Genomic DNA, 27,401 nt, shown 5'->3' with positions numbered 1-27,401 from the left:
ATAGGAGTGGGCTCCAGCTGAATTCAGCACCAACAACACGCATCCTGTTTTATACTGTGTGGGCTCAAACATGATCCACCTGGATGCTGTTTAAAAAAATTATTTTATTAAATACACCAACAAACAAGTTGGTCAGCTTGTAATGTGCTGTACTTTAAATGATACAATACAATCATGTAGGAACAGATCAGATAAAAATAACACAAGGACTGGTAGGCTACTGCAAATTCAGTATTAGGTGCAACTTCAGGTCTTTATAGTATACAGTGATTCACAATTATTAAAAAATATTTACCTCAAAGAGCAAAAGCTGACTTTGAGTGTATAGTAAAGTTAATTTAAAGCAAAGAGCTTTAATACTGAAATCTCTCCGCTCTCAAAGGAGCACAAGTAAGCAATAGGCTATGTTAAAGTAAGTAAAATAAGTAAGATAATTAAAAACAAATATTCAGAGGTTTCCATGTGATGGGTGGCTGCTGTCCAAAATGAAAAAGGGAAGCTCTTTCTTAGGTCAGGTAACTCAGGGACGGGCTACCACAGAGCGCCATCTAGTGTACAAAGCCGCAACACCTAAATTGCTATGACATGCTTACACACACACACACACACACACACACACACACACACACACACACTGCAGACAGAAGCTTAGCTGGAGCTGCACTTGTATCCAAGTTTCCTATTATGCTGCGTCCTTAGAGGACGGACCATAGGGAATGACCCAGGTGATGGTCTCTCTTTTTTTCATTTGTTTCCATGGCCATCACAGTTCATCCTTTTTGATGCTGCAGTAAAAAGTGGCAACGTTCACACTCACAAGCACACGCCACACCCAACGAGTCAAACAAATTTCCCAAGAGGAAGATAAGATTGGTGATGTGTGGGAGTCCTGAAATAAACCTGCAACGTGAAGACCAAAGAACAGAACAAACTAAGTTCACAAATCATTAAGATATTTTAATTCTAGTTTAAAAAAAAAGATTCATACAAAAGTCACTTAAAAAAAATAAAATTACAAGAGCTGTTTAAGACATGTCACTGCTGAAATACATAGTTATGACTCTTTTTTTATAAATAACAATGAAATACCTGCTACAGTAATGAAAGGTAAGCCACAGGGACATACATGATAACATTTGAAACTAAAATGTCAGCATGTTCTTAGATGGTAAAACTTTTTACTTCCTAATTGGAATAAAATGACACGAGAATGAATGAATGAATGGGTATTGTGATATGGGGGGGTTCCTTTATCTTGCGTGATACACAATATTAGCTGTTGTAAAAAGGTTTTCGTAGAGGGTTAAGTGCTTAACCGTCAGTTTGAATGCTTTAGGAACACAGGCTTACAGCAGCTCATAATCAGCTTCAGGAAATCAAGCTCACAGTCTTGTGCTGAAACCATTTTGATCCAACATAGAATTTATGTATTACAGAAGTTGTGTTTTTTGGAATGGAACACAACCAACCACACAACCAAGTGCAGTGAAAATCTAGAGAGCGACATGCAACGAAGCAACACCAGGGGCCAATATGGGAAAAAGGACCAGCCACACTGGCCACAAACACATACAGGACATGAGTTCAAGGTGCTCAGATGAGAGGCATTAAATGGAGCCAATTATTAATTCTCTTAACACCAATGAAACCTCAAAACATGCTCGAAGACATGTAAAAAATAATAAAAAAATATCAACAGAGAACATATGACAAGATCTAGTTCTGTTGATTGTGAGATCACATAAAAGGTGTAAGAAGAGGTCTGTTTTGTTTCCACGACAGAGAGAAACTGTGAAGATGAGAGCTTCCTGAGAATGGCTGTTTGTTCCACATCAGCTCTAGACTGGTGCCTGCTGTGACGCTACATTACGTCAATAGTTTGGCCCTTTGCTGTAAGGATCCCGTCTCATCATGCTACCATAGCACATGGATGGATCACACACCCCAGGCTCACCAGGGATGCCAGGACTACCACTTTTGCCCTCTGCTCCGTTTAGACCAGGGGGTCCAGGCTTACCTGGAGGACCTGGCTTACTGTACCCCTGGGGACCCATTGGACCTGTGGAGATAAAAATAATAAACCATGATCAGTTTAATGGAACAGCATGCAGTAGTAAAAGGTGACCTTCCACAATTTCTGATTAATTATTATATAATTACAATAAAAGTCACTTTACCCGGAGGCCCGGGTGGCCCTTGGTCTCCAATGGTGGTTCGACCAGGGCTCCCCTTCTCACCGTCGAAACCTGGTTCCCCTACAAACACAAGTGTTCTTGCTTGAGAATCCTTGGAACAGCTTTACTAACAGACTGTTTACTTTGATGCTGATTTTACCTTTCAGCCCATTAATACCAGGGTGCCCTGGCCGACCAGGGTGGCCCGGTGGTCCCCTGGAGCCAGTAAGTCCAGGAAGGCCCCTGAGTCCTTGGGACCCAGTTGGTCCTGGAGGACCAGGAGATCCAGGCCGGCTTTGACATCTGGTACAGCTACTCTGCTGGCTGCCCAGCAACAATAAAGGCAGCTCGGCTAGGATGATTGACAAAATATTTCAAATGCGTGGTGAAAACACACAGAAACACATCATCAGTCAGTCTATACTGATACTCACACAGAAGAATCTCTCTGCAGATTTGCCGAATGTGATTGTCTGACATTTCACTAGCCTGGAATAAAAAGTAATGGATCATGTGGATTTTCAGTGACTGTCCACTCAATATTAGATATAACGTCATAATAAAAACCATTATCAACAGTCGTTAGCTGTTGGTAGCACAATGTGTAGTGCACATACAGATCTTCCTTCAGGTCCAGGTGGGCCTGGTGGACCTGTGTCCCCCTGCAGCCCCCGGGGCCCAGGTAGGCCTGACTGACCCGACTGTCCAGGCCGTCCCACTTGACCTTCTTGACCTCTCTGCCCTGGATCCCCTGCTGTCCCTTTCTGGCAAAAATACCACCTCAGTGTTAGCAATGCACACACCAGTTCAGGTTGGATGGAGGTTAAGTGATTAATGCATTCAGCTTAACATACCTCTCCTTTTAGTCCCATTGGACCAGTGGAGCCCTGTCAATCAAAGGCAGGAAGTCATTAAAAAATAGAAAGCACTGAGAGGGCACATACTTTCAACAAGTAACACACTCCTCAAAATGTGTTATTTTGTAATAATAGAAAATCAGCTTCTAGATCAAAATACACAGTGACAGACAATCTTGCTGATTTTTGGAGAATGCCTACATATTGGAAATTTTAGCGTTTATGAATGAAAATTTGAAGCAAGTCAGACTCAAGACCACCAGGCGGGTATCAGGCTGATCTAGCACTACCTGTAGACTAAAGGGCATCAAATATTGCAGATTCACTGAAATGTCATCTATATTCAGTTACAGTCGCACCTGCATGTGTTCAGGAATTATGATAGTTTATGTCAGACCACACCTTCAAGACCTTGACTTGACTTGAGGTTCCAGTAAAAGGATCATCCTTACGCAGGTATACAAATTTGCTATGTACCAAACATGGTGAAGACTGGATGAAGAGTGGTGACCAAAAATAATTTCGTTGCGAAGCCTAACAGTTCAGGAGTTATGAGTGATGATTAAAAGTGCCACATGGTGGCGTTATTTACAAAGTTTTTGGGCTGACCTGCCATGTAACTGAAAAGGATATATACCATTCTTGAGGGAGGTAATTAAAATATTGTATATTGAATATATTCTCCAAGTTCATCTTTGTGCAATATTAAAAGAAAACCATTTCAAAACACACAGTAAAATATTTCATAAAATATCTTAGTGATATTATTGTGCATTTCTTTTGCATAACTTGTGTCCATTTATTCTTGTGTCTTCATCACACAACAAAGGTGATCTAAGAAACTCACATGTTCCCCTGGCCAGCCATGCTCTCCCTTTTCACCTTTTATTCCCTGGTAAGAAAATCATTAGATAAACATCATGAAAGCATATGAAATCAGTGTTTCAACCACTGGTACTGCAGGTTAAAACATCCCATTCAAAACATAATGATTGATACATATTTATAGCAGTATTTATTGGTGTTAATATGTTTTAAACGCGACACATTAACACCCATTACATTTGATTACATATGATTACACTTCCTCGTTGTACTCCAGAGTTGATTTTGTTTTCATCGACCGAAATAGATCCAGTTCAGCGTAATGGAAAAAAACACATTTTGGAAGACAGTTAAACGGCACATATCCAGTTATACTTCCGAAAGACAAAATATTGGAGAAACATGAGTGTTTTCCAAACCATAATCAATAGATGTACCAAGGGAGGCTTTATTTCCACTGGATTCTTGAAATACATTGATTTCTATGTTAAATTAATTAAAGAAAATATATTCCTCCACTCACAGAGGTAGGCTACTGACAGAAAGTCTACAGTGTTAAATAAGACCAATAATTACTGGTTGAGTTCCACTGTGTGTGTTTTAATAAAACGGATCAGTGGCAGTTATTTTTTGATCTGTCACCCAATGGTGATAAGTTACACCCATGTTTTTTTTTTAAAGCTGGTGATGGGCTCTCAGCCTCTCAGTTGAAGTTATTACTTTAGATTAGCATTACAGTATCTGTTCAGGATCTATTGTGATAGTGTAGTATGTGTTGATAGCAGTGTAATTTTGACTCAAATCTTACCGTCTCTCCTCTCTCACCTGCATTTCCTCTTTGTCCCTGATAAAAAATAGACATTGATTATAACTTTGTAGTACATTTTGAGACCAGTTCCACATGATTTACAGAAAAACTAAATATGATATACTTTATATCACCATGAAGACTTATCACCATGAAGACTTATTTAAGCATTTTACAATAAAACATACATACATAACTAAATATTAGTTATGTAAGTTTTCCAGAATATTAGATATGAAATTTATGTTTGACCAGACTGGGTTAACCCTGACTAGTAAACAACAACAAATTATGAATCATAACAACAAATGATAAATTGAATTATTTCCTAAATCATATATCTGAAAAGGGGAAGAGACAGCAGTGTTACAACACTGGCAGATAAAAACATATAGTAGAAATACCTTGCTGCCCTTCAGGCCTGGCATGCCAGGGTGCCCCGGCTGACCTGCTATTCCTGGTTCACCTGCACTCCCCTTTAATAGTATTCAGTTTAACACCAATCATTAAAAACAAGAACACACTTACATAGTGTAGTGGTAGAAAAGACTTCCAAAAATACTTTGTTTTACGTTGTGGATAATACATTTATTCACTTGCAGCTTTATTGATTTAAACAGTATATTAAATCAGACATAAAGCCACCTGGTTCATAATAGATTATTTAAATGCAGACATACCACAGGCCCTGGTGATCCTTGTGTACCTGGATTGCCACTTTCGCCCTTATTCCCCTTGATTAAGAAATAAAATGTATTATGTTACAGAAAACTTACAATGAAATAACATCCTAACCGCATCATATCACTGACTGGACTTCAGCATACTTTCATGAGGTTTGGGTGCAGCTTGACGTTTAATTGTGTCTAGTCGAATGCTTTCTTTTCCAATTGAAGCCTCAGTAATTGCAGTCTGAAGCCCGGCCATAAAATCTAAGTATTGCCTGCCTGTCCATAAACTAGCTTTTCACTTGTGTGCCATTTACCAATACACATTGGCTTGTTTGAGGCAGATCAGCTAATGAAAAGTGATTAGGAGACAGAGTGCCCAGACCAGACAAGCCCAGACTGCTTACATTTCCACTAAAATTCCACTGACGAAAGCAGAAGGGCCGTATCATCGCTTAATTTAACACCGCCGGTGTGGCCAAGATATCGTTACTTGTGCTAAAGTCTATTTTAGTAAAATAGTGACCAAACAAAACATGAAGTGCTACTGACCCAAGCAGCTTTCCGTGCATTTCAGTCACAGATTTAACCTTATCGAAACTAATGACACTGTCCACTGCAATGCATTTTGTATAGGCTGGATGATAAAGGGCTTGGGAATGTTAAATATGCCACACTGATCTGCAGTACTACATTGTGCTTGGACTTGACTTAGATCATGACATGGCTCGGCCTACACCTTGTCGGTTGCTAATGCCAGCCTGTGTGGATTGATCTGTGGTATTGACTTTTCTGGGTCACAGTTTAAGCCAGTGCACTCACAGCTCCATGTAGCAGGAGATAAACTCACATTATATTTATTGCACAGTTTATCCATTTTAAAGCCTGTATTAAATCTGTTTGATGTCTGTTATTAAGTTCAAAGTCAGTCATTAATTCTGCTAGCTTCATTGTAGCTTTGCATCACTAACAATAGGGCTGTTTGAAGAAGCTCAGAGGAAATTTTCTAACAGGCACAAATGATTACCTTGGTTCCAATTGGTCCTTTTAAACCAGGTGCACCAGGTAAACCCATCTCACCCTACAGGATAGTGAAAAAAATGGTTTGGTATCTCTTTAGATTCAGTTTTAACACTTTGGTGTGCACTGAACCTATGCACAAAAAAGTCTACAGATGTTAACTTACAGGTGGCCCAGTTGATCCTTTGAAGCCCCTGGGTCCTGGCAAACCAGCTTCCCCCTTAAATGAGAATCAAAGTCAGTCAAACATGATTACAAATATTTATGCAAAACCATTGATCGGTTTATTTTGCACCAACATTAGGGACTTGTCACCTAGTCAGTAGCTCACCTTTTGTCCGTTCAGGCCTGCAATTCCTGGCAATCCAGGCATACCCTGGGAGCAAGGAAACAGATTGTTCTCTATAGCAGATCAGTTTGAAATGTTTCTGTTTGTCTCATAATATAGTCCTGTGTAATGTCTCTAATGTGCGCTAGTATTATCTACTACTAAAAGTTTGCAATACTCAGTAGAACATGTTTTCATGTGCAGTGTTTCTGAACCAATACTAAAAAGCAGATTCCAGTTCATTTGAAATAAGTGAAGTAATTACTTCATTGCCCCCCGCGATCCTGTGCGCAGGATAAGCGGTTGACGATGGATGGATGGATGGATGGATGGATGGATGGATGGATGGGTGAATTACTTCCTTGCTTCAGTAACAATTGTAGCCAATTGCTAAATAAAATCAACTGATTGAACTGACATTTGAAAGAGATGTCTACCAAAATGTTATACTCCCAAGTTATGTTTTATTCGGTTGGAAACACAAATAGTTGAGAGTCATAGTGTTTGTGCTTTTTAAGGCTAAATTCTTGGTAAGAATAATTTTGTAAATCTAATCACCCCCCCCCCCCCCCCCCCCCCCAAAAAAAAAATCTTTTCATTTCTGTGCACTAGTAGAGCACTGTCTAAGGTTTCATCATTGTTTCAAATTGTTTGAACCTTAGAAGAATTGTTTGCATTTTATTTGCTGAGAAATGTAATCAAACAAAAAGTAGTTTTCTAGTTACGAAAAAAAAATGTAATAAATGGTTTAGTACATTGGAAGTTTATGTGGTTCAACACATGCAGCAAAACTACCCTGGAAAAGCTCTTTAGTTTTTTGTTTTAGATATTTTTTCTGAGATAAATGCTTGCAGATGCTTAGTGGTTGCCTCAGACTGCAGTTTGAGTAACATATGTGCATAATGAACAGATTAGACAGGCAGGCAGAGAGGCAGAAATATAGATAGAGCCACCCAGACACTCAGACTCAACCTATAGGGGAAGAAATCCTCGTACTGAGACCCTACACTGAAGTGCTAACTTCATCTTGTTTTAACTTGATGAAGTACAGTACTAATCTTGTCTCCTTGGATACATCGCTAACTCTATTGTTCTGTTGGGGGAAAATGGCTTACACGCTGGTGGAGCAACTGACTCATCTTTTGTAGGTCCATCACAAACTTTTGGACGACACTTAATTCATGATCAGTGGGGTGGCTGCCCAGTTGAAACACTTTGTTCCTAAAACAGATTTGCCAGAGCACCACAGCATTCCCTCGATGAGTTACTTTCACTGGCTTAGATTATACTCTGAGCCTGCTTGTTACATAATAGGGTTATCCTGGGATGAACTACAGGGGAAATACCCCTAATTTACTGGCTGTCAGGGGTACTCTCTCTACTGCAGTATGTTAACACACTGCAGTTTTACTACAGTGAAAAAACGCTATGCCTGCAAATCTGTGATCCATAAAATCAGCTCTTGTACAGTATTGACCTGTTTTGCTCTTCTATTACTTACCGGGTAATTTCATGTCAGCTACAATTGTATGGCATTTGTCCTTGAAGAACTTTGTACACCATAATGAAAAGTACCACCTACATAAGGTTCTCTGTTTTTAGCCTCAGAATGCTTTGCTGAAGTTTCATTCATACACATCACATTTCTTGGAGTATAAGTAAAGATATAAGACAATTACAACAACTCAAACTACCTACAAAATACCAAACATGAACAATGAGTAATGTCTGTTTAATGACTCACAGGATGGCCTTCCCTTCCATCAGCACCAGGAATACCACTGGCCCCAGTTTCTCCCTTAATACATTGGAGAAAAAAACACATTATTAATATATTTCATTTTAATCCAAAGTCCTAATGATGAGCCCTATGTACGCATCATTGTCTCAGATTCTTACATGTCAGGTTAGATTTATTAAATAGACATCTATCTGAAGCATGGAGAATGCCTTTGATGTTTACAAAATATGTCAGATGGGGAATGGAAAAAGTCAAGAGGGACACCAGTGCTGTATGACTACATTTCCATGGTTGCCAAACATCAACAACACAACTTTTGGAAACAGCAAAGTCTGTTATGAATGTGCACGCTTAGCCAGCCTCATGCCTCTATTATTCTTCTAATCCCTGAATCAGCATACTGTTCTGTACTGTCAAAACAAACAGACCTTTTGACCAGGACTCCCTGGAAATCCATCCTTTCCATCTCTCCCAGGTAGGCCCTGAAATCAGAGAAAAGGCCTTTACACACGATAATTGCACGTGTGCTCTGGTTTTGATTCTGAATTTTTTTTATACGTACAGGTTCTCCTGGATAACCTGGTGGCCCAGAAGGTCCCATACTTCCTTTTTCTCCCTGGAAATATTATGGCATCGGGTTAAAATTGTTATATTTCTTGTGTCATGTCCAGTGACTGAGCTGATTGTCTGCACCCTTACCACTTGACCAGTTTTTCCCGGTAAACCTGCTATTCCCGGGGATCCAATTGAGCCCTGAGAAAAGATTTGGAAATCATCATTAGATGTGATCTAAAAATAGTTCCTATCTTCCGTGGTCTAAGTTTGCCTGGCTGATCCAGACTTTCAGACAGTGATAAATCTGCCGCTCATTTGACAGGAGCATCCGTGTTTGTAATAAAGATGCAAAACACCTCAAAAACTCTTTGTCAGTCAGATCAGGAACCACAAGTTATACAGTTTGGGACAAGAGCACTTCATAGACTCATTGTAAAGTCTGCATGGTCACACATGCAGTCAGTATTTGACATTAGTCAGCAGTGGTCTTGTTTTTCTGGGATAGACAATGACTCCATCAGCTATTTGGACTGAAACTTAAGGGAGTAACCTGTTTCATTGCGTCATTCTGGCATTTTAAAAAATTGCACTGATTGACCTAAAACTAGATGTTACTATCTGTTGAACAGTGCCAAAACGTGGAGGAATGCTGCGTCACTGCATTTTCACATTTTCAGAATTTAAAAAAAGCATTTGGAACAAGGTTGGACATTACATAATTAAAGTTTTCCAGTTTTTGCATTCCATTCAAAAAAAGGCTAATCAAACCATGATGGAACAAATTACTCTACATCGTACAACCAAATGACGTATTCATTAATGCCTGGCTTCATTTGCAAAAATTATGTGCATAAAAAGACATTTTAGTCAAAGCATGGACAGTTTCCTTCCTTCAGTTTGAGCTGAATTCAATATTCAGTTAGCAAACGGGTCCCACATGTGTTCATGTCCCATTGGTATCAAAACATCTCTGCAGCTGTAGCCATCACTACAGTTCTGTTTGCTAGGGGAATTCCAGTCCAAAAGAGTCCAATGAGCTACAGTATGAGGCATTTAGACGCTCAGGGTGCTGCAGCTTGAGCAAAAAAGACATAATCATGGAACCCAAGTCTTTATTTGTCTTTATGCTGCAGTTACTTTTACTGTGTTCTTGGATTTATGTTGCAATTGCTAGGGAGTACCAGTTTTGTGACAACATGGAGCATAAAACAAGGGCAGCTGTTAGCACAAGTAGTTTATGCAATGACTCGCACATCTCTGTTGTGCAGCAAAGCCTGCTTTCTAGCAGCAATAAGGAGCTTTTTCTAACACGCATGCTTATTCCCAAAGCTGGATTGTGGGTTTTCTATCAGGAACAACATGATTCCTGTCAAAACGAATGCCGCCAATGTACGCTTTTAATGAACTACAGAGATTAATAGCACGGACTGGATGCCCATATAATTAGCAATGAAATGTTCCTTCAAAGTTGATGAATGACTGTGGTCATGAACAAGTATCTCAGACTGTGAATACACAAACATAGCCATTTTTTGGCAAAGTGGCTAACAGTCTTTCTTCCTCTTGTGTCCTTGAATAATGTGCTTCTGACTTGATTTAACAGACATCTCATGTTTCCATTCTCTAGATCCTTTGCCAGGAAAATTAGACTACACCCCTGGGTGGTCTTCCAATATGGCAACAATTTGGAAAGGTAGATGAGGATTCCCTCCTTAACTTTAAGAGAAGATTACGTGGCTCCCTGCTGGTTGAAGACCTCTTGGTCCTCAGAGATTGTTCTGTGGTGCATGGAGGGTTTTTAGCTTTCCTGGAGTGAAAACACCTGTGACCAAAACATGAGGGCCATTTATTTACCTAGATCAAACATTTTGGAGCATTTTCACTTGGCCCCTATGAAGAATATTTTAAAGTTTAAAGCCAAATGGATATAATTTGAATTATGGAAGAGCCAAAGGCACTGAAGTGCTTTGCTGTTTCATATAAAGGGGGATGCTTTACAATGTCGGTCGGTCTGTCAGTCAGTTGGTCCGTCCACCACATTGGACCAGGCATGATAGACATGTACCTGCTTAACATCAGTATGTTGGCATTGTCATCATGAGCATGTTACGATGCTAACATTAACATTCAGCTCAAAGCACCACTGTGCCTAAGTACAGCCTCACAGAGCACAGAGCTGCTGTAGACTCCAGAAGGTCATTTTGTTGATGCATTTATTACTATAAGTTGTTTTGGATGAGATGTAGAGAGTTAATGTGACAGTGATGTGTATAACTCAGTACATGTGTATGCAGATGTAGATGTCAAGGACTATTTCTGATCCACACATGTGTCTGTGTGTATAACATGTCTTGCAATAGTGTGGAAGTACTATGCTCAATATGATTTGCAGTGATATATTGACTTTATGTCCAGAAGCCACACTGATCTGGTTAGTTTGAGACTCAGAAAACAACGTTCTCACACAAATCAGTTTTCAGAAATTGCAGTTATTTCTGAATTTAACTTGAACACATTTGACTCGTGGTGCAAGAATATATATATTTTTTTTTTATCTACAGTAATGTGAATATTTTACCTTATTGTATTAGACCAGAGCTTTTCTTCCTCTTTAACACATTTGGCAGCTGTCTTGCTTTGCAAGTGACAAAAATCACTTGCAGTGCACCTTCTAGACACTCATCTCACCATGCATGATGCCTCAGACCATTACACTGATTAGATGTATAATTATGGGATTATAAAAGAGCACTTTGATAGACCAGTAAAAGCCGTGATCCTGTTTTAAGCATAACTGGAAATGAAATAAAAAAAGATACATTAAATCCACCTGGTCTTTATAAGTGCGGTCTCCCATTGTGTTCTTTCTCTTTGTGTTTTTGTATGGCCAAAAGTATTCCACCTAATCAAAGGAAGTTGAGAAGACAGTCTAGTAAAAACTTAATTTGATACATCCTGCCTTTGTGTGTGAAACCATAATAATGGAACAGATGGTATATGAGGAGTCGCTCCAGGTGCAGACATGCGTCGCAGACAACTAAGACAATTTTCTAAATGACATTGACTGCTTGAATTGTTCTCCACTTCAGCCAACTGGCAGGGCCCCCCTGTGGTTACACTGATTACAATAGGAGGTCAGAAGAATGATATGACAGAGGTGATGCAATATAGAGGGGATGCATTACCTAACTGTACCTCAGAAATAACACTAAAAGCAAAATGTTTTTCAGATGAACATCAAAGAAGCAGATGAAACATTAGAGCAATGAAAAAGTTCTGGATAAGGTTTTAGGTCTGTTGGGATTCTGCTCGAGTCTGCTGTGACTGTTGAGCTGAGGTTTTTCTAGCACTCAGTGAGCACAAACTGCTGGACTGACTCCCCTTGGTGTGGATTAGTCTCAACTTGCTCCACTTTCGTTTGGACTGGTCGTGGCAGCTGACACATTTAATCTCACAGGTGCTTTCCCCTTGTGGTTCATATGTTTTTGCCTTCTTACACATTGTTGATGACAGCTGCTAGTAACGCGCAGCATCAACTGCATCTATGTTTTCTAGTCTGTGTGACTAAACAGTAGGAGAAGCAGCCACTTACTGTGGGTTAGTCTGCCTTTGATTTCTGAACTTGCTTTGTTTTTATCTAACGTTAAGAGATTCTCCCCTTTCGCGCCTTAATGTGGAAGCCGTTGAACTGGCAGGTTTCTTCTGATAAAAGAAGACTCATCCTTAACAATATAAATCTATATTGTAGACTCAGTTGGGGTTTCTGAAGGGTGATTATATCTTAGGATCTCAGGAAATCATGCATGTTGCCTTGATTCATGTGACACTGACATTGACTCTCTTCCTTGTAGCTACACCTCAGATCTGTAATCTGTCTGATAACTATAATTATCAGAGGCTACGGATTGAGGAGCAGACTCAAGGCAACAAGAGAAACACGATACACCTCTGGCTTCCTAAAAATAGAAGAGAAAGTACACCTGTTTCAGGTTTCTGGTGGAAAAGGCAGAACGAAAGTCAGGAAATATGAACACATTTAAAAAGTCTCTGATGGCCCCAGTGCTCTCTCTACAAAGTGCTCTTGTCCCACAGTATAGAAGTTGTGTTTTTCACTCTCCCAGGGGATCTGGCTTTATATTCATAACATATGGTTCCTGGAGTGATTGATGCAGTGATGTTCGAACGGTTCGAGTTGATGTGTCTAGCAGGGATTTCCTGTTAGTCCTACATTTGATCTCATAAAAAGAAGATTTACCTAGACAAATCAAAGTGTGTTTTGTACTTTATAACGATCACAACCGAAATAATTTTTCATTCAGCAATTATGCTCACTTTCCATGCTTTGATTCAGTTATAGATAAATAAGATTGAAAAACATTGAGATGCCGTATTAGCGAGCAATAACGCAGTCACCACTTTTTTGAATAATTAACATCACCACCTTCTCTCCTGTTAGTCCAGGTGATCCTTGTAATCCAGGCATACCCCTCTCACCCTGAAAGAACAGACTTGTATTACAAACTTGGGTTTTAGCGATCGCAAATTAGTGCCGATGATGCTTTTTGACCTTCCTACCGAAACACCAGGCCTCCCTTGCTCGCCTTTGTACCCATCCGGTCCACGTGGACCCTGACAGAAGTAACAAAGGAGACCAGCTTCACTATTTATTATTCTTGATGCTGAATTGTAATTGAATTAAACATGTAAATTAAGTGTCATTCTCTTTACCTCTACTCCTGGTGGACCTGGCACCCCTGGGCTTCCTCTAATGCCAGGGATACCCTTAAAATGAAATGATAAGACAAAAGATACACAGATTTGGTTAAACATTTGAATCCTCAACTGTGTGCATGTTCTCTGAGTCAATCTAGGCTGCGGGGTGGACTCTTTCTCTGAATTTTGGATCCTGCTGCTGTAAAACATGTGGTTCACTTTTGGATAGGTTTCATCCCACTATGCTGCCACCAGTGGTATAATCAGAGATGTTTTTTATTTGCCCATTGGAAAAATAACTAAATAATTATATCTGCCCCTGCGTTTTAACATTCTGGAGCAGACCCTGACCACATAGAACGAACAAGCTGAAATTGTAATGACCTAATGGGATACATTAACTCAGTTTCTTATAGTTGTTTTTGGCTTTTTCTCAAATGTCGTGACCCTGTTGTTGGCGGTTATGTTCTGTATGTTTGTATATTGAACTATGTAGTACTCACAGGCTTACCATCAGCACCAACAGGCCCAGGCTGACCAGGTTTGCCAGTATTTCCTTGTTCTCCCTAAAAAAAGTAGAATGAGGTAATTTAATCAGGAGTAACTAAAACAAGTTTTTTGGATCATGCAACCTCAAAGCAGCATAAATGTATCCATTTAAAACTTATCTGGTAACAATATGCTTTCTCTGGCGTAAAGTGTTGATTTGATTAATCTATAAACCATGCTGAGCTAGCTGGTTTATCTAATGTAAGATGCTCTTGAACACTATGTGGGGGGTTATAAGGAACATCTGCAAGCCAGCAATGGCCCCAGCATTTTGGATCTATTACTAACTGTAGTAAAAACATAGTGGTGCTCTTATAAACACAAACATGCCTGAACCCATGTAGGTTTTATTAACAAAGAATTTTGTTGCTATGTTAATATCTCTCTAAGGTCCTTGTGTGAAGGCTTTTATGACCGGGGCACCTATTATTTGGTTGATGCCCTGTGATCAGTAAAGACGTAGATGTAGGTTTTATTCCCTATTTTGGTAATTTTCCATTCACCAACCAGTGTTTATCTTGGGTAGAGGTCTGGTTTGCTTCAAGCAAACAGTACAGTACACCAGGATCTTACAAGAATAACCATAATTTACTCACAGTGACAAGCCGCAATTTGCCTAACTGGCGGAAAGAGGCTATTTGGTGAGCCCATAATTTGTAAAATCCGATAATGTTTTCAGTAGGTACAGTGTATTTCAGAGATAAAAGTGCTAGAATTTCCCACACAGCAGTGTTTCTGGCATAAAGGAAATCTGTATTTACAGACTGTAATGACTGTAGTTGGATTTGACCTATTGGTAAAGTGCAACCTTGTGTGCTCATCACTTAATTATCCAGCCCAGACAGGAGCATTTAGACATTAACAGCACACGTTTCCTGAAGGCTAAGCTGTGAGAAGTTTGTGCTCTGCCTACCAACAGAAGCCTTAGTCTCTTTGTCATTCCTGAGCTTATACATAAACCAACATTGTTAAAGATTAAGTTGTTCTTCTTTTATTTAATCTTAACAGAATACCACAGTTTAAAGTAAATATTTAACCAACTGTTAAACACTGAGGAGCTGGACAGTGTAGATGTGCGAAACCAAAAACAGACTCCACTTTCTGGTAGCTCACAGCATAGTGAGTGTGTTTTTGCATTTCATCTCTGCTCATGGGCTGGTTTTCAGTGTAGCAGTATAGTAGTAAGACAAATAATGAAATGAAAAATGTAATTTAAAGAGGAAAGAACATTTTCAATAACTGACCTTTATTCCTGGAAGTCCAGGCGGTCCAGGAGGACAAATACAAGGTTCTTGAGTTGGTTCACTGTAATCAGGACTGTTGGAGCACTGTAAAGAACAAAATTAATAGATAGTGGAAAAGACCAAGACAATGAGTGCACATACCAAATCATACATTTGAGAGCTGCAACAATGAGTCAATTTATCAAATAGTCAGGGGACAGAAAATTATCAGCAACAATTTTAACAATGCATTCATCATTTTTTGGGTTTTTTTTTTTTTAAAAAGCCACAATTTTTGGTTAGCCTTTCTCAAATGTTAGTATTTGCTGGTTTCCATACTCTTCTAAGATGTCTCCTTTGACATTTTTCATTAGTTTTCTGATGACTAATTGATTAATCAAAAAATGTTTGCAAAACTCCAATACTAAGACATGAGAAAGCATGTTTACATTCAAATTTTTAAGAAATACATTAACCCTTTTCATCACAAAAAAACGTGAAGTCTGTAAATGTGAACTGTAAACTGGCTTACTTTCATTTTTTTAATCCAATGTGGTGCGATTCTTCCAAAGAGGCAACTGATAACTGAACTTTGAGATTCCATTGCAAATAAACCATTGAAAAACACACAGAGACAGCAGGGAAGCGGTGGTACTTGGCAAGCATTTGTAACTTTAGGCTTCAACTTGTGTCTTTTGATAATTTTATCCAACAGCCTTACATTAAAATAGTAATTTGGCACAGGCTTTGTGATTATAGCAATTTCTAAGCCAACATAATAATGAGCCACTGCTTCACAAACACAGTTGGAGCCAGCAGACAATAAAAAAAATATACCGAGTGCAAAATGTTTGAAGCTGAGCCATGGGTCCTCCTCCAACTAATTATTTTATACATAAACAGATGTGACTTCAACTGAATATGCTGAGTTTACACTTTCACCACACAATATTACAATACACTGTACTGATGAAATATAAAGAAAGAAAATCATTTTATGCCATGCAGTATACGGTGTAGAGTTAATTAATGGTGAAATTGTGCAGTGCATTTCAGAGCAGAAACAGATGTGGTTGGACAAGGTGAGAAGTAGGTGTGAAGAAGTTGCTCTTGGACTGAAAAACAAGTGCAGAGCCAAGCAGACTCTTTTACTTACAACTCCTGGTATTTCACACGCTGTCTCTCGAGTATTCTGCTCAGGGTCACAGTAAATGCGAAGTTTCTGAATTTCAAACTAAACAAAAAAAAAAAAGAAAGAAAAAAGAACTTCTTGTTAGAAGCACAACCTCCACTGTTGGAGATCCTAAACACGCTAGCAAAAACAAACAAATGTAAATATGAGGGTAATTTTGCAGTTTTATCAGTGCTTTGCCACTAATGAACTGAAATTGCTATTGTATAACTGTTAAACAAAAGATAAGTGCCCGTTATTGAGCATTGAGTAGGTCAGTGTTGGCAGACCTCCCTCAGTTTTTGGAAGTGTTCTGCAGCAACGTTACACTGTTCTTCCATTATTTGGTATGTTGTTGATGTTAGTGGTAAAATGGCTCCAGAGTGTCCCATAGACTTCACTTACGATGTGAGCAGAAAGATGATCCTGACATATGATTTGTATTATTTCCAGCCTCATGAAAGCATAAATCATTCTAAAAAAATATAGTTTACATTTTGTTAATTACAACGGTGGCTTTTTATTTGGGTTTAAACATGATCAGAATGTCTGGTCTGATTATCATGCTAATGTAATGTTATTTAAAATTGCATTGTGGTCCATTGTGGTATAGTTTTAGAGGTCCAATTACAAAACTTTGTTTCCAATTACAAGTGTGTTTATCCAGAAATTATACTTGTATAAGTACATTTACTTTGTTAAATGACTTAAACCTACATGATCCTTATAACAATGGATCAGTACACACAAGAACATTCACCTCCAAGCTGTGGGTCAAGTTAATATCCACAGCCATAATGATGTGTCAACATAGTGGCTGGCATAGGAGAAGTAAAAATCATGAATGATGTATCTTATTTTTCTTTCTTTCTTTTTAAACAAAGAATTTTCTGCATAGACACTCTCCTGTTATGGAATTCTGTTAGTGATTAAATCATATTATTCTTTAAATATATTATAATCACACACAGCGAGTTCTACAAAGGATTTTTGTTTAAAAATGTGCTGCATTATTTGATTTAGATTTATTTTATATGTATTTTATTTCATCGACTGTCATTATGGCCACAAAGGCAACAAACCTAGCCTAATTGGTTACATATGTGTCAGAGGTATTTTAAATGGTCAATTTGTGCTATTGTTTTATTATAAAAGGTGTTACATCATGTTGACAATTAGAATAAAATGATGCATTGTGCAGAACACATTTATTCTTGTTTCCCACATTGTTATCATTATATTAAAATGTTATATTATGTTTGCAGAGATGTGTTTGAATCAATGTTAAAGAAACTGCCCGCTATATGGCCTTCTGCAGAGCAAATTACAACACAGCACAGTTATGATTTATTACAAATACAGCATTTTTAGGGCAAAATGTGCCAATTGAGACAAATAAAACACAGATTAATAAGACCGTGTGGACAAAAAGGCTCATTTTTACGAAGGATTTATTATCCACAGAGTTAAGCTTGTCTCTTAGGAGGCAGCAGTAAACAGTGCTGTTACCGTTTGATGCATAAATCAGTACTGAGTTTGCCCCATTCCTCACTAAACAAACTGTTCCCCGTTTCTATGGTCATGTTGACTTACCTCTGGATGACTTCTCTGGAAATCGAACAACATTTATTTTATGAAAATAGGGTTGTTGATGTTGATAAACTCACTGGCACTGTTGTTTCCTTTCTGACATATTTTCCAACTTGGGTTTTTCCATTGATGAAAATGCCGACAGGGGGCTCCAAGGATAGGGTTTCAATTTCCAGGTCATCGACATAAAGAGTAACATCCTCTTCAGTGACCAGCAGCCGCAGCTGATGCCATTTCTCATCAAACAGCTTCTTTTGCCATAGACAAAGAACAGGAAATAGTTATTAATGCAATGTGGCTGGTAGTGAGCTGATAAAGGTATTAAAAAATAAACAATAGAATAGTCTCTCTCCTGGGGGGAGTGTGTACAGTGCTGTCATTGCTGCAGGAAGCAGGAGAAAATCAGTAACTGATTGGGTTAGTTTGATGCATTAAAACCTGGACAGTACAAAGTAGTCATGGTTATGAAGCATTTTTTCAGTATATTGGGGCATTTTAAAGGGAAACCCTTCCTCAAGCTCAGAAAAAAAGCAAGGCAGATGATCTGAAAGAGTTAAACTATAATATGAAAATGCTATTTCTTCCAGGGTAAGGAAATATTCATAAAGATGCACCGTAGGCTTCTTTTCTAGGCTACTTTTGTAATGGTTAAATAGACTTCTGAAGCTCTACAGGTTTATACAGGCTGAACTAATGTGAGAATGGGAGGATTAGAGTTGATTGAAAATAAGTATTATGTGTGGTTGAAAAAAAATGCTCCTAGAGAGCCACAGAAGCCATTATACAAATGGATCGGCAGGCTGTGTAGTACTCTCTTTGGAAAGTAAACTGATCTTAACGTGTAAAATCAGTGGAGTGATTACTATTAAGACTGTTTCAAAGAAACAGCATACAGTGTTACTTTACCCGTGCTGTCTGTTGTGAAAATGTAACAGTTTGAGTTCCACTTGGCGCTTCACTGGTCGTCGTGAACATGACGGTGCGGTCCAGTCCATTTAGTGTCACCGCCATCTGAGGTTTCCCATCTCGCGTCTGTATTCTCCACACGTCCCACTCCTCTATTGCCACTGATCCTTTATACCTCAGTGTGGCAACAAAAACATAGGATGGAGGCAACCCATCAGGAAAAAGGTTCCTGGGTGACCGAATATAAAAGTCAAGTCAACTTATGAATGCATTGGTGGTGATGAAGAAGGAATAAAAGCAAGAGGATTACCGCGTAGCTTCACTCAAGTCGACACGAGATGTCACTTCATAGGCCTTGGTGCCGTAAAATGCTCCTTGTGTCTTCTTTGTTTTTTTTGCTAAATTTAAATGGAACAGAATATCAAAACCCTTCTCATCGCGGGAATCTACAGGAATTCTTGCTGGACAAACTGTCTCTGCAAAATAGAAAAATAGACAAATTTAGGGATGAATGGAATAACAGAAAATAATGCAGACAAACTGTCTGAAGTGAAGATATACCACTGATACTGTCATGGTATTATTTGACCTCATAATATTTGAGCAGAACGACACTTTTAGCTCCACACTTTATTCAGCAGTTGCGTACCTTCACACAGTTTCTGCCGTATGATCTGTATGATCCTGGAAATCCCTTTGTAGTCCTCAACAGAGAAGACATAAGTTGAAAATGGCTTGTTTGCAATGTCCCTCAACTCGTCGTCTTCTGTCTCTGACCCAACACCGATTGCAAACATAATGACACCTTTTTTCCTTGCTGCCTCTGCGGCCTTCAAAACCTCATCTTGAGACTTCCCATCTGTGAGGACAACAGCAATTCTGGAAATGCCTAATGGGCCGCGTTCAGACAGGCCAAACAGTTTGTCTGTAGCAAACTTAATGGCTGTCCCTGTCCTTGTGTTCCCCCCCATGTACTCAATGGACTCCATCGCTTTGATGAGGTCTTTGTTAGAGGAGTACTTCCCCAGAGGTATTTCTAAAACGGGGTCATCGCTGTACTGGACAACTCCAACCTGGGTAAACTTCTGTCCAATGTTGAAGCTTGTTGTTATGTTGACAAGCCATCGCTTTACTATTTCAAAATTGACATCTTCAACACTCCACGAACCGTCTAAAATAAAGACTAAATCACCCGGTGCAGTCCTACAACCTGAAGCAGACAGGAAATAAACAATCAGCAGTGTAAAATATTGGTTTCAAAAACAATGTCTAGTTTGGTGGAATACATTGGAAAAATTAATTTACAGTACATTGAATCAGTTGTATGCATTTGACAGATTTTAATGTATGGACAACAAGCAAACAAAGTGTGAGAAAATGAAAATAGAAGCACTCTTACTTCTTAGGTCTTCATCTTGAGCTGCACTAAACAAATGGAGAAGCATGAAGCACAGGCATCTTAAGGCACAATGCATGGATGTCGCTTTGTAACCCATTATGCAGTAATATCGAGTTCCAGTTGTGCACCTACAGTGGAAAGGGAAAAACATGCTTTGTGTTGCAGGGGAAAAGAAAGAGACATTGCAAGCAATTGTGACATGTGGTCCCTGTGTTATTCTTGCCTTGAGAGACATTAATGTCTCAGACTATTGTTTTCCCAATACTGAGATGCTTGGTTGCCATTTATTCTGGCTCATGCCCTCTGCATAGACTTTAAGGTCGAAACTATCCCACTACCTGAAATTTCAAGTCATTATTCAGGTTGTGTGATACCTGGAGTAATTATGAACTCACTTGAAACTAAATAAATGATTCAAGCATTGTATACATATGCAAATTAGCAGCATTTGTGCATTGAGGTCATGTTGTCCCTCTGGGTGATGCACCAAAGTTCAACCTGAGCATCAAATGAAGGTGATTTGATTTAACTTTGGATGAATGTATTTGAATCAAGCATGACAGCAGGGAGTCCATTCATAGATACACACTAAGCATTTCTAATGATTCATTTTCTACATTAATTTTAATGTTATTATTATTATTATTAATTATATTATTTTTGGTAAGGCTTTGTTATTATTTCAACAGTTCACATCCTGGTTGATGCATTTAATATGGATCTATACAGTGAAAAGCTTTTTTTGGACAGGAATTGAACATGTCCTGATTTAGATTTTTCATCAACTCAACTTTGCAGAAGTACAACCTCCAGGATAGGCATTAGTACACAGGAGTGGACACATACAAGCTGACTAGTTGCAAACAATGTTGTATGCATTGTGCTTAGCTCAAGGCCCAAGTCAAGCACAGAACAGACAGGGCAGTTTGTTAATTCTTTGGGGTAATTATGAAGTAGAAAAATGGCTTCCAAATGTCAAAATAATGGAAAAAGATACTCAACAATAGTCTCACTACTGTTAGTATAATCTACTGGTTCAGCAGAAAATATGTATTTCTTTCTTATAAACTGTATTATCTGGCCACTTGGGGGCAGTGCAACAACAACTACATATTATCGCCTTATAAAGTTGATATGGCAAACATGTTGGTAAACAGATTCTTATTTATCCAGCAGACAACATGAGTATTCATTTGGAGTCATGTTAGAGTCTGCCTGGTAAATGTTTGTCCAATAGTCACTCTCCTTTTAGCTCTACCAACTCCTGAGAAAAATATTTGGCTCTTCATATGCTAGATGCCGCTCTATGTCCGCTACCTAGTCACAGTGTTTGTCTGTCTGGGCAGGTTTGCACACAGTGGGTTTGTCAGAGCGGAAAACAGCTGCGACTGGAAACAATGTTGATGAGAGCCAAAACAAATACAAAACAATGTGCTGAAAGACTCTAAAAAGCTTAGCAGAGTCGGGTGAGAATTCTCTGTGGGTTTGTCACTACGAGCAACCCATTTTAAATTACACATAGTTATCTGATTAATTTTACATTATGAAAATATTGATTAGAGCAGCTTTAAATCCAAGTTAAATGCTATTTAAATTAAAATGACAGCCATTAATAGCAGAATACATATACATTTTACTTACAAATTACTGGTGTGGACATCTGATTTTGACACAAGGATTCATGATTCATGATTAGCACTGTCTTTTTTATAATACTAAATCACAATAAGAAACAACAGAGGGTACCATGCTGTGTTAAGAAGGCAGCACCACACATTTGCCACCTACCCTGAATTTAACATGGATTGAATGTCACCGGGGCTATCAAGTGCAAATCCCATCAGCCCACACTTTAAGTTATATTCACTTCCTTCCTCCCACTTCTGCCACAGATACTACAGTACCACCCACAAATCACAATTCACTTACTTACGTACCACTAAGTCATACTCTAAAATATGGACTACAGTTGAAAATTAGCCTGCTGGCTAACACTGGCACATTTACAGAAATGTTGATTAATGTGCACTGTCCTTAAATAAATAAATGAGAAATGAGAAAAATCTGCATCCACCCTCCATGTGGCGCACTCTATCTTTCCAATCTTGCTGCACAGCCTCAGTACACCTAAGCATTTTCCTTTCAAGCCTCATCTACCACATCCTCCCATTGGCATGGTCAGCTTTACTAAACAAACAATTCACTGAAACTCTGACCACAACTACTCTTGAACCAGTGCTCACTGTTTCCTGTGGGATCATCAGCTGTTTCCTCAAATCCGCTGCCATTTGCCAATCTCTGCCCGCCCTTGGCCCAAATACAATCTGCCTACCCAGAAAAGCTTCACTCCTACACTTTTCCTCCCTCAAGAATAAAACCAATTGTAATACCTTGCTTCCCATCTGCAGATGAAGTCATTTTAACCAGTTACTGTCACAAGCTGTTTAAGCACGTACAGAAGTTAGGTCACCAGGTGTGTCAGTCTTGGACCATTATTAATTTACATCCTGGCAAAATTAAAATGTAATTGAAAATGTTGGAATGTCTGAATATTTGCATTTTGGGATGATGTTAGCTAAACAGTTTGTAGATATGATTAATCTCTTTTAGTTTGCTTCCATAGTTTTCAACTCCCTCCAGCTCTTCTGCATAATTCATCCGCTGTGCCAGCTCTGCTAAAACAGCCTCACTTGTGCAGATAATTTGCCCTACAACTTTTTTCTTCCTGACTGATTGACTCAGTCCATATTATATCCTGGCCCTAAGGCTCCCCGTTCTGCACCTGCACAACTATATCCTTGCTGTATGTCTGGGGGCTGATTGTTGAAATGCTGCTCCTACACTCCAATATAGTCTCTATTTTATGTGATTATCAGAATAAATGATAGTATTCTGAAGCTCTTCATATAAAATATCTAGATATGGTACCTGATCTATCCATCTAGCATATCCAAACATCTAAATGACCAGATTTGTCAGTGCATTCCAAAATAACCAATGTGAGGGTTTTCCTGATCCTAACATCCACAGAACAAAAATACACTACAATTTTTTTAATTTAGCAGCTAAAACAAATTTAAAATCTCACTCAGATTTTAATAAAGCAGTGTCAAGGCAAGTGCAACACATGACAAAATGCTGAGTTTTTCCTTTTAACATTGATTCATGCCAATCACAAAACAATGGCATGTTACAAACATGCTATTTACTGAATATTTGTAAGTTTATTTCATTAACAAGTGAACACTTATATCATGGCATTTGCTGCAAACAACATCTAGCAGCATAATGATGGTTGTGTTCCTGCTCATGGAATTAGAGATGAAAGGGGATATTAAGCCAGTTACTATGTGAGACATCTTTACATTTGGGCATAATCAGTTGGAGAGTTGCATGTGATCTGACAGCAGACACTTTATCATATGTTCTTTCTGTGGCTGCTCTATCAAATTATCTTTTATAATAGTTTCCCAACATGTGAAAGGAAGAAACTGCTGACATCCTCAAAGGAAACAAATGGAGACCAGATATACTGCATACAGTATAAAACAGAGGACTTGTGGAAGGAATTTGATAGGAAGGAAGTGATCATACACCTTCTTCATAGCTATTTCTGATTGTGATATGTGAAGGTCAACGAAACAGTGGCTAGGATATAACCCTTGGCCTCCCAAATAGTTTGAGTCCCGTGCAGCCAACGAGGGGTCACGGTCTTTAACATGACTGCATTTTTCCACCATGTAAACTCAGCACTGAAGTAACACAGTTGAGGGAGGCGTTAAGCAGTCATAGTTGTGTAAGCCGTTTTCTTCAGAATTTTCCTCCACTAGAGAGCTGGAGGAGGTTGCTGGAAAACCCCCTCATTGGCAGCGTCCAGCCAGGATGACTTTCCCCTTGACTGACTTTCCCCAAACCGACTGTTTCTACACCTCTGCTCGAGCCACATGGATTTCATTTACACTGTCAGACAGTGAAATTCCGGCTGTGGACTGTGACCAAACACATGTAGTCATGATGAAGAGAAGCATCTTTCATCCAGGAATAAAAAACGCAACATTACACGTGCTGCGCTACAATGCTTAAAGCTGGAATGCAGGCATAATGTAGCAGAATTAACAGGTGCACTTGTGTTGCAGGTTAGTATCAGACTCCACTGATCTCTGAGGTTATTGGTGCAGCTCCAGTTTTTTTGGTTATGTTGATTGAATGGCAGAACTGTAAAGCTAGTGTGCATAAATATTGAACAAGACAAACGTTCTAGCTGTTAATACAACTACCACATGACATAATTTGCAAACTTAGTAAGATTAATGTGAGACAATTTGGTAGCAGTTTAGCTCCAGCTGGATTTGCTGTTCAGGAAGCTGCCGAACAAATGATATCTCACATTTCACCAGATAACATTTCTCTTGCACAGGGTGGGCGACACTGAGTCATCAAACACATTTAAACCACAGTATAACAAGTTATACCTCCCTTCAGATATCTCATTTAGCAGAAACCATAAATGCAATTTTTTAATTATTGAGCTCAGGAAGAAAAAAAATTGTTTAGTACCTGTAGTTTATGTAACGCAACTGCAGGCTTTAACTCCACGTGAACTGTTGAAGTTTTAGTTATCTGATGTAAATTTGGCAAAAGGAACTTCTTCCATTCCAGAAACAACAACTGCTGTTCAGCAAGAAACAGTTGCCAAGATCAGGGGGATTTTTTGCTGCCAAATTCTTCAAGCAACAAGGGAAAGCCAAGCCCTATCAGTTGTTCTCCGTAGATATCTGTTCAACTAATCCAAACAGTTAAATAATGTCTTGTAAAACGTAAGCTCGTAGTTAGCTTGTCACTTTTCAGCCAATATGTCCACTTTCAAATACTTTCAGGTATTTATTACTCCAGTTGCAAATATTATTGTTCTTCATATTCATGCAATTCTCACATCTGTAAAAAGAATTGTGAGAACAATACATGCAATTCCGTGGTGCACTGTGCAGTATGCCTGCACAGGTTCAAGAAATACTTTTACGAGAAGTGAAATGGCCAGGAAAAACCTTGAGATGATTCCATTCATTCTTTGCATGACAGTAGCACAAACAAGGGACTGATATCTGAGCTTAATGTCTTCAATATGCAACTGCAGCACCACAGGCTCTAGGATACTAAAGTAAAAGTTAATAAATAGCTAAAGTATTTATAATCTGAACAGTGTTAGCACTTCATAACACAAGGCACACTGAAAAATAAATGAAAAACACTAAAATCAGCCCAACAGGTGCAATTTCATTATCAAAAACAGCCTCCACAGATTCTAATAATCCAACATGTATCTGTCTACTGATAAATGAAATATTAAAGTTGCATCTTCATGCATAAAAACTGCAAAACACAATGTCTAAAATTCAGATATACTATAAGTTGCCTCACAGTGAACGAAAAGTTACCGGTAAGCATCCACGCCCTTGTGTGAATTCCCGTTAATCCTCTCATTGAGAGCCAGTGATCAATACTGTTCACAGCCCTGGATTTAGAGAAACTGCATTTGGAGAGAAGTGCACATGTTTCTCTGCTGAATGAAAGCCTGCCCTTTCCAGCAGCTCTCTCTGTCTCCTCTGTTTCTGTCCTTCCTCCCCACCCCACCCCCACCCCCACCCTCGACCCAGACTTTTACTGGCCTACAGCCACCTTCAATTATCATGGGTGGAAAGAGAAGCAGATAAGAGCATGAAATAGTGAAGCAGACAGCCCATCGCTGACAATCCAAAAGGAAAATAGTAGTAATGAGCACAGCCTCCTTCCAAGTGTTGAGGCTTTGGATCGGGTGCGGGTTGCTAGAGGCATAACCAGATAACATGCAGTTTTGTGGTTGCAGGACAAGCACAAGATCAGCCAACACGTTTCAGTATACTGACACACATATACTGTACTGTTCATGGTACTGAAGTGCTCTGCATTGCATTACACTACTCCTTTTTTCAATTCCACTTCATCAACCAAATGGACAGCAGATTATGTTCTACAATGTCAGCATTGAACAAGGTGTGAAAAGCTACTGCAGTGCTTTTTCAGCATGAACAGCTGGAAGTCATTAGAAATGCAGATCTGCTACAATATCTGTAGAGCAGGCAGATCTTAGTTTAATCTACTCTAACAAGTTTTATCATGTTTGTGCTCAGTGGCCGCCTGCTCTGCATCAACTAACAACAGCCTCAGTGTGTGCAGGCTCTCTTGAAGGCTCCAAAAAGCCTGATAGTGTACTGAACACTGTACTGTACTATTTTAATCAGTTTTAAAGTCACCTATGAGAATGCAAAAAAGCTACTTCCTATTCATAATATTATTTTTAAGTGAGCTTGAATCCTTATTTGCAGTCACTTGATTGGACAACTAAATTCAGTCAATAAAAGTTTAAATTGGTGTTTTTGTTCTTTATGTGAGATTTTCAGCATCCAGGAATGGAAAGTAATGTGCTTAAATAAGATTTTAAGGTTCTCGTACTTTCAAACTATACTTATACTCCAGTACATTTCAAAGGAAATATTGAACTTTATATTCCGCTACATTTATCTGACCGCTATAGTTCTAATATACACACAATACATATTACCTGCAGTAGATGGCAGTCAGTGTGTCCCCAATTTGGAGAAATAGAGATTTGTACCGGCACAGAAGCTAAGCAATGTACGGCTGCAGACAGGGTCAGTAGCCACCTAAAAGAGGGCCCACCGAAAATAATCACTATCACTTCAAGCATCATAGCTGTGCACTGTATAAAGGAAATAGATGTCTGATGGTAAGGAAAAGGGCTGTACACTTGAAATGATATTGATTATTTTCAGTGGGCCTTCTTTTAGGTGTCTAAAACATGTTTTGCTGCTTACCG

The 27,401-nt window shown here is 38.9% G+C and overlaps 1 protein-coding gene across 5 annotated transcripts; it reads right to left on the bottom strand.

Moving 5' to 3' along the window:
* Window positions 1-974: 974 nt before the first annotated feature.
* Window positions 975-26,087, bottom strand: col21a1 (collagen, type XXI, alpha 1). 5 transcript variants are annotated; one of them, XM_046070305.1, is made up of 29 exons: window positions 25,946-26,087; window positions 20,528-20,655; window positions 19,778-20,338; window positions 19,439-19,604; window positions 19,129-19,357; window positions 18,300-18,473; window positions 16,618-16,695; window positions 15,483-15,566; window positions 14,193-14,255; window positions 13,705-13,758; window positions 13,552-13,605; window positions 13,418-13,471; window positions 9,121-9,174; window positions 8,984-9,037; window positions 8,850-8,903; window positions 8,425-8,478; window positions 6,684-6,728; window positions 6,519-6,572; window positions 6,360-6,413; window positions 5,345-5,398; window positions 5,069-5,140; window positions 4,665-4,700; window positions 3,879-3,923; window positions 3,029-3,061; window positions 2,792-2,938; window positions 2,609-2,663; window positions 2,335-2,526; window positions 2,178-2,255; window positions 975-2,059 (listed from the first exon to the last, which is right to left on the bottom strand). In XM_046070305.1, exons 2-29 carry the CDS (start codon window positions 20,622-20,624, stop codon window positions 1,872-1,874), a joined length of 2,883 nt encoding a protein of 960 aa, XP_045926261.1. In that variant the 5' UTR covers window positions 20,625-20,655; window positions 25,946-26,087; the 3' UTR covers window positions 975-1,871. The 5 variants fall into 5 exon arrangements, 4 of the variants coding, with proteins under 4 accessions (XP_045926261.1, XP_045926260.1, XP_045926264.1 ...); XM_046070304.1 differs by having other exon boundaries at window positions 25,963-26,087; XM_046070308.1 differs by having other exon boundaries at window positions 18,300-18,470; window positions 25,963-26,087.
* Between the last annotated feature and the right edge of the window lie 1,314 nt (window positions 26,088-27,401).

This window comes from Micropterus dolomieu, linkage group LG15 (assembly GCF_021292245.1).
Source record: "Micropterus dolomieu isolate WLL.071019.BEF.003 ecotype Adirondacks linkage group LG15, ASM2129224v1, whole genome shotgun sequence".
Classification (NCBI taxonomy): Eukaryota; Metazoa; Chordata; class Actinopteri; order Centrarchiformes; family Centrarchidae; genus Micropterus; species Micropterus dolomieu.
This window is presented reverse-complemented; position numbering and strand designations above follow the sequence as displayed.